The sequence below is a fragment of the Cordyceps militaris genome (genome assembly GCF_000225605.1).
Source record: "Cordyceps militaris CM01 unplaced genomic scaffold CCM_S00008, whole genome shotgun sequence".
NCBI classification, from domain to species: domain Eukaryota; kingdom Fungi; phylum Ascomycota; class Sordariomycetes; order Hypocreales; family Cordycipitaceae; genus Cordyceps; species Cordyceps militaris.
Genome location: NW_006271976.1, coordinates 548,968 through 567,265, shown reverse-complemented (window position 1 = coordinate 567,265; position 18,298 = coordinate 548,968). Strand labels below are relative to the sequence as shown.

The 18,298-nt window shown below is 55.1% G+C and overlaps 4 protein-coding genes across 4 annotated transcripts; all 4 read right to left on the bottom strand.

The window, feature by feature from the left end:
* Positions 1 to 106: 106 nt before the first annotated feature.
* Positions 107 to 2,288, bottom strand: CCM_09259 (uncharacterized protein; the record flags this gene model as incomplete). Its single annotated transcript, XM_006674393.1, has 2 exons — positions 107 to 2,148; positions 2,204 to 2,288. 2 exons carry the CDS (start codon positions 2,286 to 2,288, stop codon positions 107 to 109), a joined length of 2,127 nt encoding a protein of 708 aa, XP_006674456.1.
* Positions 2,289 to 8,766: 6,478 nt separating this feature from the next.
* CCM_09258 (MMP37-like protein) lies at positions 8,767 to 10,417 on the bottom strand (the record flags this gene model as incomplete). The annotated part of the gene is made up of 2 exons (XM_006674392.1): positions 8,767 to 10,329; positions 10,391 to 10,417. 2 exons carry the CDS (start codon positions 10,415 to 10,417, stop codon positions 8,767 to 8,769), a joined length of 1,590 nt encoding a protein of 529 aa, XP_006674455.1.
* A 749-nt stretch (positions 10,418 to 11,166) lies between these two features.
* On the bottom strand, positions 11,167 to 15,638 carry CCM_09257 (RNase3 domain protein; the record flags this gene model as incomplete). The annotated part of the gene is made up of 3 exons (XM_006674391.1): positions 11,167 to 14,208; positions 14,263 to 15,332; positions 15,383 to 15,638. The coding sequence occupies 3 exons, from the start codon at positions 15,636 to 15,638 to the stop codon at positions 11,167 to 11,169; spliced, it is 4,368 nt and encodes a 1,455-aa protein (XP_006674454.1).
* Positions 15,639 to 17,141: 1,503 nt separating this feature from the next.
* On the bottom strand, positions 17,142 to 18,040 carry CCM_09256 (uncharacterized protein; the record flags this gene model as incomplete). The annotated part of the gene is made up of 2 exons (XM_006674390.1): positions 17,142 to 17,180; positions 17,255 to 18,040. The coding sequence occupies 2 exons, from the start codon at positions 18,038 to 18,040 to the stop codon at positions 17,142 to 17,144; spliced, it is 825 nt and encodes a 274-aa protein (XP_006674453.1).
* Between the last annotated feature and the right edge of the window lie 258 nt (positions 18,041 to 18,298).

The window sequence follows — 18,298 nt, the reverse complement described above, 5'->3', positions numbered from 1 at the left end:
GAGAAGAAAAGATTTGCTCGACAGTTTTATGTCGCTTGTATTATCGTCATCATCAAAAAAATCGACGCCCGAGTTTTCGTGTCGGTCGTCACGCCAAAACGAGGGTTCAGTACTCCACGTCGGCTAGGTTACCCTCCTCCTCCAACGGCGCATCGACACGGCGCGCGGCGCCGTGAGGCGTGATCCTCTTGGCATCATTGCGTTGCCACCGCACCGCCGAGTCGTCGCCCGACGGGGCCTCAACGATAACGCTGAGGCGCTGCGGGCGCAGCACAGGCGCAGCCGCGACGCGGGCCTTGAGCGTCATCACGTCGGCGCCGTCGTCTTCATCGGAGAGGGAAGTTAGGTCGGTGTCCTCTTCATCGGTATCGTAGTCGAAGCCGAGCGCGAGCAGTCGTTGCCGCTGGTTTAGGTACATGCGCGGAATAAACGGGCCAGGCGTCGACTCGGGTGTCGCCGTCACCGACGACTCGTCCTCGGCTGCGGGTTCTTCTAACCCCCGCCAGCCACCAGAGGCCGCCTCGGGGCCGATGGGCGACTCGCCCAGCCGCGACATGGGCCGAGCGTCTTCCGGAATCAGCATGTCTAGCGGCGGTGGCGTGCGCGTCTCCTGGCGTCTGCTGTGACGCGGCGCCGCTGGTGCCTCGTCATGCTGCGGCTGCTGCAGCTGCGCATTGAGGGGGTCCTGCGCACGCGGCACGGGTGTCGCGTCGTTGTCGTCAAAGAGGCCCGGCAGCGCACGGGTGCCGATGAAAAACTGCGACTCTTTGAACAGCAGCGCCTTGTCCTCGGGCGCGGCGCGGCGCTGACGCTTGGCCACAAAGGCGTCGACGTTGGAGCCGTCGGTGGTGATGGAGGAGCAGTCGTCGTCGTTCTCCTCCTCGGGGCAGTGCTCGTCGAGGTCCAGCAGCGACCGCATATCAACCGACGTGGTCACGGTAGCGCGGCTCGCGGGCCGGGGACACACGCTGGACACGTCGGAGCGCTCTGTCGGTTCTGTCGAGGTAACGGACCACTGCCGTTGCGAGGCGCGGCTCTCGGTCGCGCGCTCGGTCGCGAGGGACCGCTGGTCCGCGTCATCGTCGGCCTCGTCGTCGCCCAGCGTCTGCCGCCAGCGCAGCATGTTTTCGACGGACAGGTTCGGCCGCGGCTGGAGGGTGGCGCGGATGGAAACCGGCCGTGCGAGCAGGGCCGCCGGGGAGCGGCAGCTCTCGCGAGATGCGGGACGCGCTCCACCGTCGTTGCAATTATGCACCTTGTCCAGCAAGGTCCTTTGTGACGGCGCACCCATGTTGTACGCGCTCAAGACGTCGGCGGACTGCCGCGCGCGGCGGACGGAGCCCAGCACGGACACTGGGCGCTCCGTGCTCGACTCGGGCTCGCTGCGGCGGAAGCGAGGAATTGAGGGCGGAAATGCATCATCGCTCTCCTCCGTGTCTGTCTCCTCGCGGCCGGTACTTTGTTGCCGCTGGGGGCGGCCAATGTACGACAGGGTGGCGACACTGGCGCGGCGGCCTGTCCGCGGCGACTGCTCGGTGTAGACGGGGCTGTCAAAGATGGACGTGACCCGGGCCCGCGTTATGGGCATCGATCGAGCCGTGTAGATGCTCGAGGAGGGCGAGCTGGGCCGGTGGGCTGCGTCCTCATACTCGGGCTGCTCGTGGATGACGTCTGCAGGGGCGTATTTGCGCACCTTTGGGGCGCTGGTGTGGCGCCTCTGTGAGACGTGAAGGGAGCGGGTGGCGTAGAAGCGCTGCACGGCTGGACTGCCCAAAAGGAGCCCATTTTGTCCAATATTGCGCTCGGCCACGTCCTCGCCGTATTCGCGCGAACCGGCCGCCTGCAGCCGAGCCTTGAAGTCGGACGGGCCTAGCTGCCCCTGGGCGTCGAGGAGATCCACGTGCCGACCGAGAACGGCAGGAGCGCCGGCTCTCTTGCCGCTTGTTTTCGGTGAGAGTAGTATATGGGACTGTGAAGAGGTTGCTCGTTGCTGGCTAAAGTCGGGAATTGTCCACTGGGTGGGTTGGGGAGTAGCTGTTCGTGAATCGCTTCGTTGGTGGGCGTGTTGTGGATGGTATGTGTGTTGGCTGCCTAGTAGGTCGGCGACGCTTCGGCTACGGATTTTGGTCGCTGTTGACGGAGTGTTGCCTGCGATACAGTTTGTTAGGAGGGTATAAGGAGACGGCTTGGCAGGTCAACATACTGCGCTGGAGGGTGGCTGTAGACGGCGAGCTGGAAAGCGACGTCTTGTCGCTTTGCCGCCTCTGTAGGAAGGCGAGGAAGCCCATACTGTCAGTGCGAAGAGGAGCAACAGAAAGCTCCAAGAGAGAGAGGGCTCGGGATGATTAACGCATGTGTGGGATCTGCAGGCTTATTATATTGGGTTGTGGGAGACGGCAATCGAGCAATGAAAAGGCGACCAGATCAAGAACGGGTCGGGCAGGAGAGAGATACGGGGACAGTTTCCTATATGTAAGTAAATGAGAGCTATGTACTCCGTATTACAAAGTGGAACAAGAAACAAGAGTCATTGGCCATTGGCCGGGGTGGTGAGTCGGCGGCTCGATGCAGCAGACAATACCAGCAGTAATTCGTACCAAGTACACGATCTACAGGCAGGCCTGTCTTGTCGTTTCGTCCCACCACCAACTTTCCGACTGGGTGGGACTTGGCACGGATAGACTTTGACTTGCGCTGGGTGCGCGACCCCGGTTCGATGGGCTGGCTAGTCCATCACAAGGTTAGTGAGGTTATTAGCGAGGACAGGACTCTCTCACAGCTTGTGTAGCAAGAGGCGCCCCTGCATTGTTGGCCAGCATTCTCCGTGCTGATGCTGCATATTCGCTCGGTACACATATGCCGCCAGTTCAGGCTACCTCCAACGCAACGGCGAGGCCCGTCGTCAAGGCTTCCCTTCCCTTCCCGTGGTGGCTGTTTGTCATACGGCATTTCGTATCTACTGCTGACTGCTGCCGTCCTGGCACGGTGCCGATGCGACTAGCCGAATAAGGCCGGCGCACAAAAACCCCTGTTCCTGTCTCTTCCCAGCTAACGTTAGCCTGGAAAGGATGCGGTCGTCCAACGCGTTCTGCCATGCCAGGATGGGGGGACGAGGCTCGTGAACTGCTGGCTGTGGCAGTGGAGCTTGGCAGCGAAGATAGTCTAGGTAGTTACAGAGCCAAGGACCAGATTTTTTTTTTTACGAAGCGGGTCTGCCTGTTGCACACGGACGCGCCCACCGGAGGCTTGTTTTGTCCCTTCTACCAATACCCAGGTAACTATTGACCAGTGTCTTGGACTGAACTGAACTGGAATACTGCCCAAAGCCCCCGATGGCGAGACACAGCCTAGCTACTTGGAGGGGCGTATGAGCGGTGGCCGTCACACCACTTGTGCTGCAGGGGGGAGCTGACTTTGACCTACATAGCGCGCTGCCATCATGACAGGTTTCCCTGCGGCTGCGAATAGCGCCATCTGACACTTTTTGGCGACTGCTAACCCGAGGTGCCAGGTCTTAGCATGACGCTATAAGGCTCACGGACCGCGTCCATCAACACTTGACGTAGCCGCCGCTTGGACAGGAAGTGGCCTCGCAGCCAGAAGCCTCGCGTCCAAGGACAAACAAGTCCATTATTATCCACCAGCCCGTTGTCGATTTTCCGAGTCGGACACTTTACGAATCAGAGACAACAAAGGCAGGCAAGAGTCGGGTCATGCATGTATGTAGATGCATGCATGGCTGCGCTGCAATTTCACCTGGGAATCCGTCCCGTCCCCTCGGCATCTTCCCGCCCGACGGAACGAAGCCAACTGCAACTTTCCGTGGAGATGGGTGGGTTAATAACGTTAAAAACTCAAATCATTCCTCTTCGTGGCTTGCAGTGGCACCGCCGTCCTCCTGGGTTATGGGATCCCGCCCCTGGGTGGCTTTGTGCCTGCTTCTTCAGCAGCCAATCATTCGAGTTGCACACAAAGCCTTTGTCCGCGCCGCGCCGTGTTGCTGCTGAAAAGAATGCTTGGCTTGCGCTGGGATAGAATGTTGGCCGCGGCTTTGCTCCGCAGTGTCACAGACTCACAGACTCCTCACGACCCTCACGACAGTTGCGAACAACTTTGGCCCCGGTCCACCACCACAGGCCAGCTTCGTCGTAGTTTTTGTCATTCATTGCCCCGATGAAATACATGCTGATACACAAAAAAAACATATGCAGCATGCTTGTCAATGGCGGCGTGCACATACCGCTTTATGACCCAGGTCAGTTATTCCCATCTCCTGGGCCGTTTCACCACGTTATGCAGCCAGTCCATCACCAGTCCACCACTCAACCACCTTGCTGCCCCTTCCTTCATGCTCTGCCCCGATGATACTCATGATACCCCAAATAGAAGATTTGCATTGGTTTTGATGTGAGGGAATTTGCCCATATTCGCAACCCACTTTGCTCCCTCTCAGATGCGATGGCCTGGTCTGCCGATCACCCACCTAAAACCCGCAGAATTACGGGCATGTTCCCTGCAGCGCTCTTGGTGGCTGAGCGAGATGTGGTCGTGGCTGAATGTCCCAAATGAAGTCTTCTCTGGTTTTTACCGAGCTGGTGACCCCGTCTAAACGGCTCACATTGGCACAGACGCTGGTGCGCGACTCGTACCATACTGGTGGTATTACTTATAATTCACAAGTGCCGACACGCAGGCCTTTCTCCGGGCGGAGGCCATCCATAGTTCCGAAGCTGCGGATAAACCACAGAGACAATATCGCGGGGAGCCAAGGCACCTCATCCCCGCGGCATGCTTCCGTACTGTACAGTATGTACTCCGTACAGAGTACATGATTTAACTTTTGGCCTGCATTGATAGTGGCTGAGAAGGGAGCGGGCAGAACGGGCGCAACTGCGTAAGCCGGTTGGTCATGTCCAGCTGGTCCGAATTCATGGATGACGGAGGGGCGGGCCGATAACAGGCGTTCAATCACCACCCGATCGCGCTGAAGCTGTCGCTGCCCGGGGTTTTTTCCTTGCTTTTGCTGTGACCGGCTTTCTCGGAGCGCAAGGGGTGAGGGTTCAAGGGCCACGGGAAGTCTGCAAGCCTTTTCTCCGGTGGGCAGAAAGGAAGCGGTCCGCCGCTCCCCCGGAAAAAAAAGGAAAAAATGGCGAAAATAAAAGAAAATAAAACCAAAACAGGCCCTCTTTCGAACCACAGTGATGGGAATCACAAAAAGGCAACCGAGCGTCAGGGTGGCCGAGATCGACCCACGACATGCCCCCCCTGCAAGCGCCACAAAACCAACGACTGGCTGACACTGGGTCACCAGAGTGATGGTCCGGGGCACAGTACGAACCGTCGCCGTGGTTCCTAGTTATCGTAATCCTCGAGGATGCAGGTGTGAAGCGACTTGTCCAGACAGGGAGTGGAAAGCTTTCCGTTGTCGCACAATGGGCAAGGGGTAGGTATGAATTGGTCATTCTGGTCGCCTTCCGATCATCAAACCCAGAGCTGTCTGAACCAGGATCGCGGTTCGTCGTTTTGTGGGAAGCGGGCGCGGGTTGACACGACGCATCAAAAGTACATCATCACTGCATCGAACCACAGGAAAAGAAGAGGGGAAGACGTCTGCAACGCCTCTGCAAGGGCGAATGATGGCGCAACAGGAATCATCCAAGTCGGCTCCGTGCCCCCCCCCCCCCTCCCCGGCAAAGCTTCTTCGTCTCAACTGGGAGCGCGCTCTCGGGGAGCAGAAGATCAAGACGTCACGATCGCTTCTCGCCCTCCCTGGGCCCTGGTCCCATGTCCGCCTTCCGCCCGCAATTGAGAGCGAGGTTTGCAGTACTGTAGCACCCCAATTTCCATCAAAAACGGTGTGGAATCAGCATCCGAGTCGTAATTTCACACACTCGTTCGTCCCGGAGTCAATGTCCTCGATAGGAACCCACGGAGCAACAGGAATGCCATCGGTACGTTGGCAAATTTTCTCTCCTCATTTCGTCTCAAATAAATGATTTTTACGGCAGAGCAAGGCACAGAATAGAGTTTTCTGGGCAAACTGAGACGCGCAGGGATCGTAACGGATCTGCCGATGAACCCTGGGCTGCAGCCTCTGATGCCGCGCAGCCTCTCTGAGAACCTAGCTTCGTTCGAACTTGATGATGCCATGTGAACTGACCAGCCCAACTCATGTCGATGTGGACTTGATACCATGTGCCGACGACCTGGCACCCTTCGACGTCGACAAGGGGCAGGTTGCATCCTAGTGCTTTCGAGGACGGGCAATCGCCGAAAAAATGAATGATGCGGTATTCGTCACCTCGGGAAATATCTTATGTAGTGGACGTACCGCTTGCATGCCGAGTCTTCAACCAGACAGCCAATCCTCACCAATCCTCACTGGCGAATAGCCCACATACATTTCAACGTAAGCATGCACTTGATAGATATATCCCTTTTTTCCGTGTATCCCTTTGCGTTCTTGTATTTCTTGACTCTTTGTAGTCTTCTTCTCTCCCATCTACACTACTATCGTCTAGTTGGGCCTTCTAAGCTGTTCTTGGGCGAAGGGTTAATAGTTCTCAGCCTTCTCTAAATCCCGTATAGTGGCAAGGCTTAGAGACAGCTTGGCAGTTTGTAGCTACAATCCTTCCGCGTCTCCCGCCTGTGTAGATGAGTGAACCCCGCCAAGGCTCAGAAACCTTGAGTCTCCTCGGAGCAGCCGCGGCCTTTTGGCTGCGACCCAAAAAAGTAAAGGGCAGTATAACTCTGTCGCTCGTTGCAGACATTGCGGATTCCAAGATGAGAATTCCAAGATGGGGACCAAACCACTACTCACAAGTACATCATAGCAGTGGTTGGCCGCTTCGTTGGAACCGCCGCAAGTCGGCGGCAGCAGTATCGAAGGTGGTGCAGAGCGTATATCCCGCGCGGTCTGAGAATCACTCTTGAACAACGTTCATCTCCGGCCGACGGCGCAACGCTAGTGACTTTAGATGCTGTATTTGGCAAGGGTTCTGAACTTGTTGAAGTTGGCCGGCGGCGCTGTGAGTCTGAATCTGCGTCGAAATCTGACTGCTCTCGCCTACATTATTTCCAGGCGCGCTTTCCACACTATACGAAACCTGCGAGGTAAATGCCGTCACTAGTAATAGTGGCCTTGCAAGTGGGTGAATTTGTCGAGAATCGAGGCAAGTCATACAAGTTTCAGATCTCTTCGATGAGTTGAGCATGGTTGATGAAGTTGCCACTCATCTCCGGCCTTACATTGGAGGATCTTGCGTGGGCAGGTGCAGCGGCGCCAAAAGAGGCAAAAAAATCACAAGTAGGTGGGAAAATCTTGATGGCACTTTAGCGACTGCAAGGCATTCGGAATGGTGGTGTAGTCAAGACTCGTTTTGGTGTTGCTACGTTCCAAGGACCAACTACCTAACCAGACAGGGGATAAGCCCTCCGTTGTATTCCGCGTAAATAAAGTGATCGATCAGTAATGATCAGCACTTTCCCAAGTAGATCTAGACGCAGGCAGTTCAAGTTGCGCGGCTGCTGACTGGTTAGTCGGGCACATGGCGCTACCATCAGAGACCGCGGCTGCGGCTGGCCATCTTTGGCGCAACTGGTCAACTAGACTAGGCTACACCGTGTCAGGCGCTTCAAATGGCCAAGATTGACCTGTTTCTCCCGCCCAAGGATGGTCAGTTCCTTGTTGCCTGCCCGCGATGCTCGAGGCGTGGCGTTCGCTGGCCGGGGCCTCGAACAACTTTGTTGAGGCTTCTAGAATTATAGTATACATGCAGTGATACAATTTCAAGGCCCTTAAATCGCGCCGACTTTTGTCTGGCTTTTCACTTGGAATTATCTCACAATGCTGACAAGTCTTGTAGCGGCGATTTCGGAACCTGCTGCAACTACAAGCTGCCGGACTGTTGCAAGGCTGAGCGCGAGTCGAGGCCAGTAGAACAAACTAGAACGCATCGTGTTGCAATCTGAGCCGCTACTTCTCCATAAAGACGAGAAAAAGGAATGCCAACATATTCCCTCGTCAGTAAAGATGGGCGTTGCTTCAGCGGGTAGCTTCCGGGTATCTGCCTTACAACAAGTACATATGTGAAAGAGACGGACATTATCGCGTTTCCCCACAGACCAACGGCTAGTTAGTTACCCTTGTCTTATTACATGATGATCTGCTTAGCGTCAGCTTTAGGTCAATTCATCCGAGCCATTATGTATAGCCAGCCCTTTCTGTAATTTAGTTCAGGACAAAAAACTATCCGTAAGTTAGAGTCACTGTCTTATACCCGTACGGAGTAGAGTCATGTCTTGTACGGTAATACCCGTCCACGAGTATTTGCGACCGAAAACAATTAACTCACTACTGCCTTTTCTTTTCGAGCTCATGCTGAATGCGGAGCCCCCTGGGCATCTCATCTCGCTTTTCGCACATTAATTGGCTCCGGAACTTTATTGGAAGCTTCAAATATGGATCCTCCTTCTGAGGTCGGCTGAAAAAAAAGTAGCGGGGGGCGGTGTTGATGATGTGATGTTGCACCCCTGCTCTGGCTCTGATGAATTAAATGAGCCATGTAATCTGTATTGTTGCAATCACCCGTTGTCACTATTCGTAGTCTTCAGCTTGATGTAGATCTCGTTTTCTTTTTTTCGGGGGGGTGTACAGTTGCCCAGATGGTTCTATCGAATAAACTCCTATAAACGAGCCACGCCCTAGTAGATAGTGCGCCGGCTTTTTCTGCACACTGCAATTTTAACTCGATGCAATGAGCCAAGCTATTTCTCTTCGGCTTTGGACTCGGCGCTCTTTTTGGCCTCGCCCTTCTTCCCTTGTTTCCACTTGTCGTACTTTTCCCTTAGGTAGCGGTATGTTCTGCCCCAGCCACCCATCAGGAAACCCTTTATGCTCTGGCTGGTACTCGGCCAGTTGACCGTCTGCTTGATGACCTGGCGGACCAGAGCCTGGAGCTCCTCGGGCTTATCGGCAGCTATTCTCCGATCAAACTCGCCGCCTTGGCGTCGCCCACCCGATGATGGGTCGTCATCGCGAGTGGCCTTCATCATTATGGAGAAGTCCTCGCGCGGGATCGCAAACTTCTTCTGGTACTGAAAGTACAGGCGTTCGCGGAAACTCGAAGGGAGACGTCGAACCATGTTGCCACGTTTAATTGGGTCCATGTCCTGCTGAAGTTTGTTGTCACCACTCTCGTCGAGTACCCAGTCTTCATCGTCTAGTCGGCATGGCCCCGTGAAAGCGACATTGGGTAGCGTTTTGACAAGTGGAGCATATAGCCGGCGGAAGTGCACAACATTGTTGTTAACAATGTTGTCAACTTTGCTCTTATTCTCGGTAGGGAGGGCCATGCGAGGATCTCCGAGGTAACTTAGACCTGCTATGGTGCTGTAGAGTTCAGACTCTGTAAAGTCAGGCGGTAGAAGCAACATCGCTGTGCGCAGCGCAGCGATTAAATTGTGCTGATTAGCAAGGCGAACTTGTGGGTGATCGCGAAGAATCTTGACAGGCTTTTGTAGGCGACCTGCCAAATAGAGATTGTCCCATGTAGAAAGGTCGCGAACCAAATTATCAATGCTCGTGACGCCGTATTTGATGAGCATGCCGTTCATCTCAATAAAGGGGTTGAAGTAGACGCCAGCGCCCCAGTCCTGCACATAAGAGACTGCGCCTGACCCCAGCGAGGCAACTCCAGAGTAGTGCTTGCGATGTTGCTTGATGTTGAGCGAATGCCAGTGCTGGGTATGGGAGACGCCAAAGATAAAGTCAATCATTTTGGGCGATCCTTTCTGGGCTTTGACGAGCGCCGTCGGTGGCTTGGGGTGGACAGCGCGAAACTCGGCATCGCTGATACTGCGACCAAGGTCACCTTGCGGAAATACGCCCGAGCCATACGCGAAGCAGTAGACGATGGGCGCGTTGAATTGCCGCAGCATCACACGGAGAGCTTCTTTCAGCTCGTAGTTGATGATCATGTGTTGATTGACACCAAACAGGCGATGCGGCAAGTCCTCAAACGACTGGATCGCAAAATCCACAGATTCTTCCCAATCATCGCCGTATAGGTTGTATTTGCCTTTAGCCGACTCTTTTTCGCGCTTCTTCAGTAGCGGCGCAGCCGTCTCGGCACTCGCAATGCTCGCGTCGTCGGGCTTCTCGGTAGAGGTGGTTCGAGGTTCTGTATTTTGTAGATGTAGCGATATTGAAAAGCTCCGACCAATCTGGTGGCCATGTTGGCAACGCGAAATCCGGTTGCCGTTTCTTACTATCCCAGCAGCACGGGCCGAAACAGGGCGGCACAGGCGGATGCTGCTTGTTGAGACGGCCTGTCGAGCGCGTCAGTAAAGTTCAATTGGCCAGCCACGGCATAAGCATTGGCAGTCATACCCGAAGCCCCGAGTACGCAGAAGTCATTGTGACGGAGTCGCGTCGTCGGCCGTTGAGGATTGTGGATGCAAAGCCGGGAATCTACCCGTCGAGAGTCGCAAGGGACAGCGCCATCAGCCGAGGCTGGAGGGACAGAAGAGAAAGCTGTTATAGTCTGAGATAGCAGTTTTCCGGTGGCAATTGCGGTACTTTGGATGTCAGAAGCAGCTGTGAATGCTGCACGGCGCACAGTTGGAGATGAGGCTTAAGGTAACAAACAGCGAGGTTGAAGCTTAGCAGTAAGCTCCAACCGTTGCGGGTCGCGATGTCAGTTCCAACCGAGTACCGCACGTGACGACAGTGAGTGATCAACCATCAACATGAGTCTATTGTAGTACGCAAAAATCGATTCAAGGTTAAAAAATGCTTCATCCTTTTCCGGCAAAAGTTGAGACAGTATTTCCGCTCGCAAAGAGTCTGTCAACTTGAGTCTACGATGGGCTGGCAAGTATAGACAGGGGCTTTCGTCCAAGTCAGCCTCCCATTATGATGCAGCAATCTACCTACCTATGTAACTAGGTAGGTAGTCTCACTACCCGAGAACTGTTCGGGTTAAAGAGTTTCTACGTTTCATCCAACTCACTTGGCAAGATAGAAGGAACTACTTTTCCTCGTAAGACCACATCTCAAATTACAGATTACATCAGATGACCATTTGGTATATTACGTGATAGCTGATGGTATTCTGGTCGAGCATGATGTCGCGTCTTTTCTACCTGTATCGTTCCTAACTTCATCTAGGCCCATCCGTCGCAATCACAACCCATCTCAGCCCGGTACGCGTCCGGACTCACTCTGTGCAGGTGGCCAAGCGCCATCGCCGCCACTTTACTCTTGGCATCAATCGTGCTGGCAGCCTTGGCATGCCAGTGCACCTTGCTGTGGATGACGAGGGCGCAGACGTAGTCGCTCGCCGTGATGGCCAGCAGCCCGGTGCGCGACTCGCACGGTACCTCGGCCATGCAGAAGCGCCAGCGGCGGCATCCGTACCCCTGCAGCGCGTGGGCCGCTTGCGTGACGACGTGGCCCGCGCCGAGCGCGTCGTAACCGTCCATGTCGTCGATGTGCGGGCGGACAAACGCCTCAAAGAAGCGCTGGACGACGGCATAGTCGTACCGCGCGTCGACAAACATGGCACCAATCAGCGCCTCAACCACGTCCGCAAGCACCTTGGGCGGCCGCGTCGCCAGCGTCCAGTAGCCCTTGCTGACCGGGCGCCCTTGCTGGGCGGCGGCCGTCTCGGCCGCGTCCTTGAGGTACGCGAGGCGCTCCTCAAACGATCGGATCTGGCCGGGGACGGCCGCATCCGCAGCCAGCACCTCGCGCTGCAGACCGAGGCTGACGCAGAGGTATCCGAGAAACTGGTTGCTGCAGACCCCCATCTTGTGCTCGGTGAGCCACTGCGGCCCGGCGTCTGGGTGCGCGCGGAACAGGTGGTCCACGATAGCCATGTCGAGCAGCGCGTCGCCCAGGAACTCGAGCGTCTGGTAGTCGGGAATCTCCTCGGCCTTGTACGACGGGTGCGTAAATGCGCTGCGCAGCAGCAGCGGCGACCGAAAACGGTACCCGATCAGCCCGGCCACTCGGTCCACCGCGGCACGCACGCTGGCGCTGCCGGAGCTCGCGTGCCAGGCCGGCACGGAGAAGCCAGCGTAATAGTCGGCGAAGCACTGCATTGTGTGGTTCGGGTCGGCAACCATCTTCGTCACCGCCTTGACCGCCTCGTCCATGTTGCCGTCGGGAACGCCACTCATGTAAGCGGCGCCGATGATGGCCTCGCAGACGTCGGCAATCGTCTTGTCTCCGAGGTTCTGTATAGCACTTGCCTTTGTCGGCTTGCCGTGCACCAGGCGCAGGCTGGGGTACCAGGTACGTCTGTTAAAGGACTCGGAGCGGATATAAGTATGCAGGCCCAGATCCAAGGCCGTTTTGAGCAGGTTTTTGTTGCAGAGCATAAGCATTCGGTCTACGTGATGCTCAAATTCGGTAGCGTTAGTTTTGTGCGTATACATTGCAATTGTTGTCCCCATTTTCAGAAAGGTATCGCCCAGAAACTCCAGTCGCTCATAATTTCGTTGGCCGCCGTGCTCCTCATCGGCCTTGACGTCCTCCTCGTCATCGGCATCAACCCCGTTCTTTGTAAAGGCCTGCAGAAGCAATGGGAGGGGAATGTTGAGTCCCAACATTTGGAGGGCTTCACCTACCACTAAAGTGCAGTCTACAAAGTAGAGGATAGATGGAAGCAGCAGGGCAGCACGAGCAACATCGGCCGGGATTGGAGATATCTTCAGACATTGGAGAGTGAGGTAGCATGGTTGGTCTTCTTTGGCGGCTTCTACATCGTCGCTTCTTAGAAAGTTGCGCCGCAAGGACAAAAGCAAGGCCCTGTATACGGGTTGTTCAGTATCAAATACAATTTTTTGTCGGTGCGGCTGTTTGGTGCTGCAGCTGTACTGCATGATGGATTTGTCTGAGAGCTGGTAGCCGGGGTTCTTGTGGTCTGGGATCCCGGCAGGTGCCGGGTCGGTTGCTCGCAGTGTAGGGACAATCTCGTATATGAAAAATTTTCTTGATCCGTCGTGGGGATCAACGACAAATTGCTGCCGCATCATGTCTTGGGGTTTGACCTCAGGGTCCCGCTTCTTAGACAAGACTGTGTGCTCTACTCTCCGCCAGTCAACAGCGCATTTCTCTGGTCCATGTAATGACACAGAAGCAGGAGCGAGGTAAAAGGGAATTTCTTCAGCCCTCGCATCAAATTGTTTACTGAATACCTGGCCAAATAGGCAAAGTGTAAACGCCGCCAGCTGCTGTACTTGCTCCGCTGAGACTTCCACAACTCCGCCAGGTACCAAAGTAGCTGACATGGTGAGATCTATGGTCACGAAAAGCCGTATCGGCTCTATATCCGGTAATTTCTCTCTTGTCAACAACGTCATGGTCGTGATACCAGCAGAGTCTGGATGGACTTGGATAAAGGTCTGGAAAAGCTGTGTCGGTATCTCAGCCGGCAGTGATGTCCAAACTTTTGGTTTAATCACCATGTCGTACTGTTTTTGCTTTTTGTCCCTCAGCGCCAATCGTGCATTTCGCATCTTGGGAAGCTTCTTTCTGAAAGTCGGCTGCAGGTTTTTGTTGATGCTGCCCAGATCGATGAGCCGCGTGCATGCCTCGTACGCCGCCGCACACCGGGCCTTGATCTTGCTCCGCTCCATGCTTCCCGACGTGGACTTGAAAGGTGCCGAGTCGGGAAGAATCACCCAGCAGGTAAAGTTGGTGCCCACCCCGGACACGACGTATTCTGGCGCCGGGCTCTTCTCCGTCCCCTGGCCCAGTGTGGACACGAACCGCGCGAGTACCACCATGCTGTTTTGGTTGGACAGTGTGGACGTTTCTGCCACGAAAAGTTCCCTTTCCGGTGGGCGCTCGTATTTTTCAATCTTTCTATCGGCCGGCAAGCTTTGACAGAAACGGCGGAGGGAGAGCGCGTCGATATTGACATTTTGAAAGCGACTCATGTGTTGGTTGTTGTCCTGTTCCATCATCGTGATGAAAACAGACGAGGCTTTTCTCGCGCGGCCGCGCGACTGGATGTACTGAATGGCCGAGACGCACATGTCGAACCGGATCACCAGGTCGCAGGCAGGAATGTCGAGGCCTTCCTCAGCAACAGACGTCGCAAAGAGACAATTCGTGTCGCCGAACTTGAAGTTGTTGAGCTTCATAATTTGCTGTCGCTGGGAGACGTTGGAGAAGGCAGACGCTCTTGACAAACCAATCTACACACGTTAGCTGGAAGACTGGAGGCGGAGGAGGGAGGTTCATCATCACACCATAAAGTCTGCAACCATACCGCTGGGAGCAGTCCCAGGTTGCTGAAAGTAGTCTGCCAGGACTAAAGCCACGTACTGCTCATCGACGAAAACGAGGCATTTTGTCGCCCGGTTCTTCTCAAAGGCAACGCACAACGTTTCTCGAAGTACAGTAAGCTTTGATGAGGTGGCGCCTTCGTCCGTTGGGAGCGTGGTGAGCTGGTGGTGGTTCACGAGCGGCCCTAGGCTCTCAAATGCGGCGGAAACCGCGTCGTACCGATCGTAGCTAAAATAAACCCTGTTGCTCCTCGCCGACTGCAGCGTCATGGTCCTCATCGTATTGTCCGTCATGAGGAGCTGCCAGAAACGGTGGGCGCACCAGGGGCCGAGAACCGACCCCATCTTGGCGGCGCAGTGCACGGCGCTGCTGAGCTGCGGGATATGGCGGGCGTAGTCTGCCACCATTGCCGTCAACTCCGTGTACGCGTTTTGGATAGGCTGGGGCGGCTGGTAGAAGCACACCTTTTCCTGTTGCTCGCGCTTGACCCAGCCTGCCTCCAGGACCTCGTCCGAGACGGTCGCAATCTCGCTGCACAGGAGGCTCTCCAGCTGCTGCACGGAAGCGTCCATGTCGAGAGTTCCTGTGTCGATGGGAGAGGCGGTCAGGCCGAGGATGCGCGGCTTGGCGTCGTCGTTGCGCGGGTAGTAACGCTTCATAATGGCCGCGTACGGATGCTCCTTTTTCGCGTGGTGGACCTCGTCGAAGATGAGGAGGTTGATTTGCTTCATGTTGATGAAGCCGTGGCTTAGGCAGTCTAGGAGCATCTGTGCGGTGCAGACGACGATCATGTTCTTGTCAAACAGTTCGTCCCAGTGGCTCTGGACCTGCTCGATGGGCTGCAGGTCGCCGTAGCACTTGGTGATTGGAAATGGCAAGTTCGATTTGACCACTTGATATTGTTGCACGCACAAGGCGACTTTGTCGACAATGAAAAAAGCCGTCTTTCGATGGCAGCCGTTGGATCTGTCTTCCAGCTCCTGTTCGAGAACGTGACGAAGGAGCATGATGGCGATCAGAGTCTTGCCCGACCCTGGCACATATCAGCAAGATTTCGGTCGTTCTGGAAATTACCACACATACCAGTGTCCAGAACCACGATTGTATTTTTCTTCTTTGCCCTTTCAAATAGTTCGTTCTGGTACTCCCGGGGGGTGATCATGAGGGCAGAAATTTCGGCCGCAGTTTCACTGATTCCCTCCGACGGCGCAGTCGCAGAGAGGTCGGCTCCATCATCGTCAAGTCTCGCATGATCCGCAAGCCAGGCTGTGAAAACGGTATTGTCTTTGAATTTTGCTTTTAAAGGCGGACAGTTCGAGCCTGTACCTAGTGAAATCATCGCGAGGCAGCCTGGGGTTTGGGCAAAAGCCAAGGGTAAACGTGCGGAGGATTAAAATCTGACAAGGGGAGTGTATGTGCGAGCAAACGAATGTTTTCTTCTCCCAAGGGAGCTCGAGTCGCATTGCTGTGTCTCCTGTTGTTGTCGGGTGGTGCATCTATCATCGCGTGACGCCGCGTTTGACGGAACCGGCTGGCTGCAGCAGGGTTACCCGACACAGAGTGCCTCGAACTGTGGCGTTTGCTATGAAACAACATAAAGTGATAGGTACAATTCCACAACATTACAAGTACCGACTGCAATTTGTCCGGCGCAGAAAACGGACCGCTTGGCATAGGAACGGTCATGCGTGACGATTCAGAATGTAGTACAGCGGTACTAGGCAAGAACTAATGATACCGTGGAGTTTCATGGGGGGGTATAGTATGGTTGTATTACACCGAATGGGCTCTGACGGTCCAGGTAAAAAACTATACCCTGCCTATAATAGCTGACCTGTTATGTCCTATATTCTTGACGCCTTCTAAGAGGTACTAATAACGCCGCTGTTGGTGGAAGCTATCTCGTCCTAGCCAAACGCCGCTGTACGTGGCTGATAACCAAAGAACTCGGCTTTATAGCCGGGGCTATATTCGACGGCACCCCCACTAATATGTAGTAAAATTAGATGAACAAGGTTACGCCACTCGGCCGAGTACTGATGGGCATGATCGTCACGTCGTGCTAACTGATAAAACACGTAGTCATCTTAGGTACTCTTTATATACTTGCACCATACCTTTCCTACGCATACCCCTCTTAACGTCACCTCTAGCAACTCCTTCCAGCAAGTTTAGCGCCCACCTGCGCTCTCCCAGTGATTATAACACCTTTTAGTGCTCCTTCTAGCGCCCTCACCAGGGCTCTTGCCAGGGTATTTACCAGCGCGCCTTTTGGGGCTGCTTAAGCGATCGTGTTTTACACAATTTGATAGACTGGGGATACACTTAGTAAAAAGGTGCTGGGAGATGATTTACCATTTCGGCACGATGTGACGATTATGCTCTCGTAAGTACTGCCGCCAAGTGCGACGCACAGTCAGAGAGCACAGCTATGGTCAAGTAAATTGCTTAGAAAATGTTGTTGTATTGAACCAAAAGCAAAAAAAGCAATAAAAAATGAGCCCAGATCTATGACTGCCAACGTACTCCCAGGTATTGCCCGATCAAAAATTCCTGCATCTCCGGACCATCGCGAAAACACAAAAGCAAAGCACCAAATCTCCTATCCAATTTCGATGAGCACCCCGGCTGCCATGGCGTGCACGGCAAACACGGCATCACCCGCCATCTCCGCAAACACCACTTGCCTGCTACGTTTCGGCCGACACGCGCGCCACCGCCACCCGCAGCCCGCGTGGAAATCTTCCCACAGCTGGTTGTACGCCTAAATGAATTAGATAAAAAAGATCAGAAAAATGAAATAGAATTACAAAGATGACAAGAATATGGAAGACGAGCCTACCTAGCCGGCGATGTATCTTGTCTCCCTGGTGCCGTGCACCTAGTAACAGGGTTCTGTATGCAAAGCAATACTCATTTTGAACTCTACAGGGCTCAAAAACATGATGCTTATACCCCGTTCAACTGTACGCGTCCTCGACGTTGCCGTATCGTACACTCGGCAAGCCGACGGGCCGTGGCTGCCTCGCGAGCGAGGCGAGCGCGCTTCATCGAGGCGGCAAACCGGGCCTCGTTGGCAAAGGGTGCGCTGGAGCCAACGGCTGTCCTGTTGCTACCTGGAGCGGGTATGGTATTCTTCTCGGGGCGACGCGGCGCTGCGATGCGTGGCTTGGCGGGCTTGCTGAACCAGACTTGGGTGTTTCTCGGCTTGCGCTGCTTCCTGGCCGGCGGCGTGATTTTCGCGCGCTTCTTCTTCGGAGAGTCTGGCGTCCAGTCGGAGTCGTCTTCCACCGGCTGGATAAGCTCCGGGCTCTGCGCTTTTCGCTTGTGCGGATACTCTTTCGGTTCCTCGGCAAAAGGCCCCCCCGGAGGACCGCTCGTCTCGTCCATATCCAAGATCTCGTCGTCCAGCACAGACGAGGGCGGCCCGCACTCGACATGCGTGGCGGTAAACGAGCCCGGCACCGTCTCTGGGTAGCACCCGTCTGGAAAGCCCATGCCAAAGTGGCCGAGAGCTGCCACTTCCTCTTCAAAGCCCACGGCGCGGCTGTCGAGGAACGCGCGCCGCCAGCAGCAATCGGCCGACGCTTGCGGATGCTGGGCGCACTGCGGCGGCGGCTCGTCCCAGGCCGCTCTGGATTCGACGTCGGCGACGAGCTCTGCCCCTGCTGGCGACGGGTCGGGAAGGAACCAGGCATCGTCGGTCAGGAATGCCGTCCAGTCAATCATGCCCTGGTCCATGGTGACGCCAATGGAGAACGGTGGAGAGTCCAGGGATTGAAAGAGGACGGCATGAAAATTGGAAGAATTGGAAGAAGCTGTTGGAAAGCTGCGGTGGTTTTGTTGTTGGACATGCAGAGGCAACGGAGCGCCAGCTGGCAGCAAACGAAGCTGCTGCCACCAGCTGGACTCTTTGGAGCTACTTGAGACGGTGGCTTGTAAGATGAAAAGTGCATTGCGCGTAGTATTATAAAATATACCCATGTAACAGCTGATCCC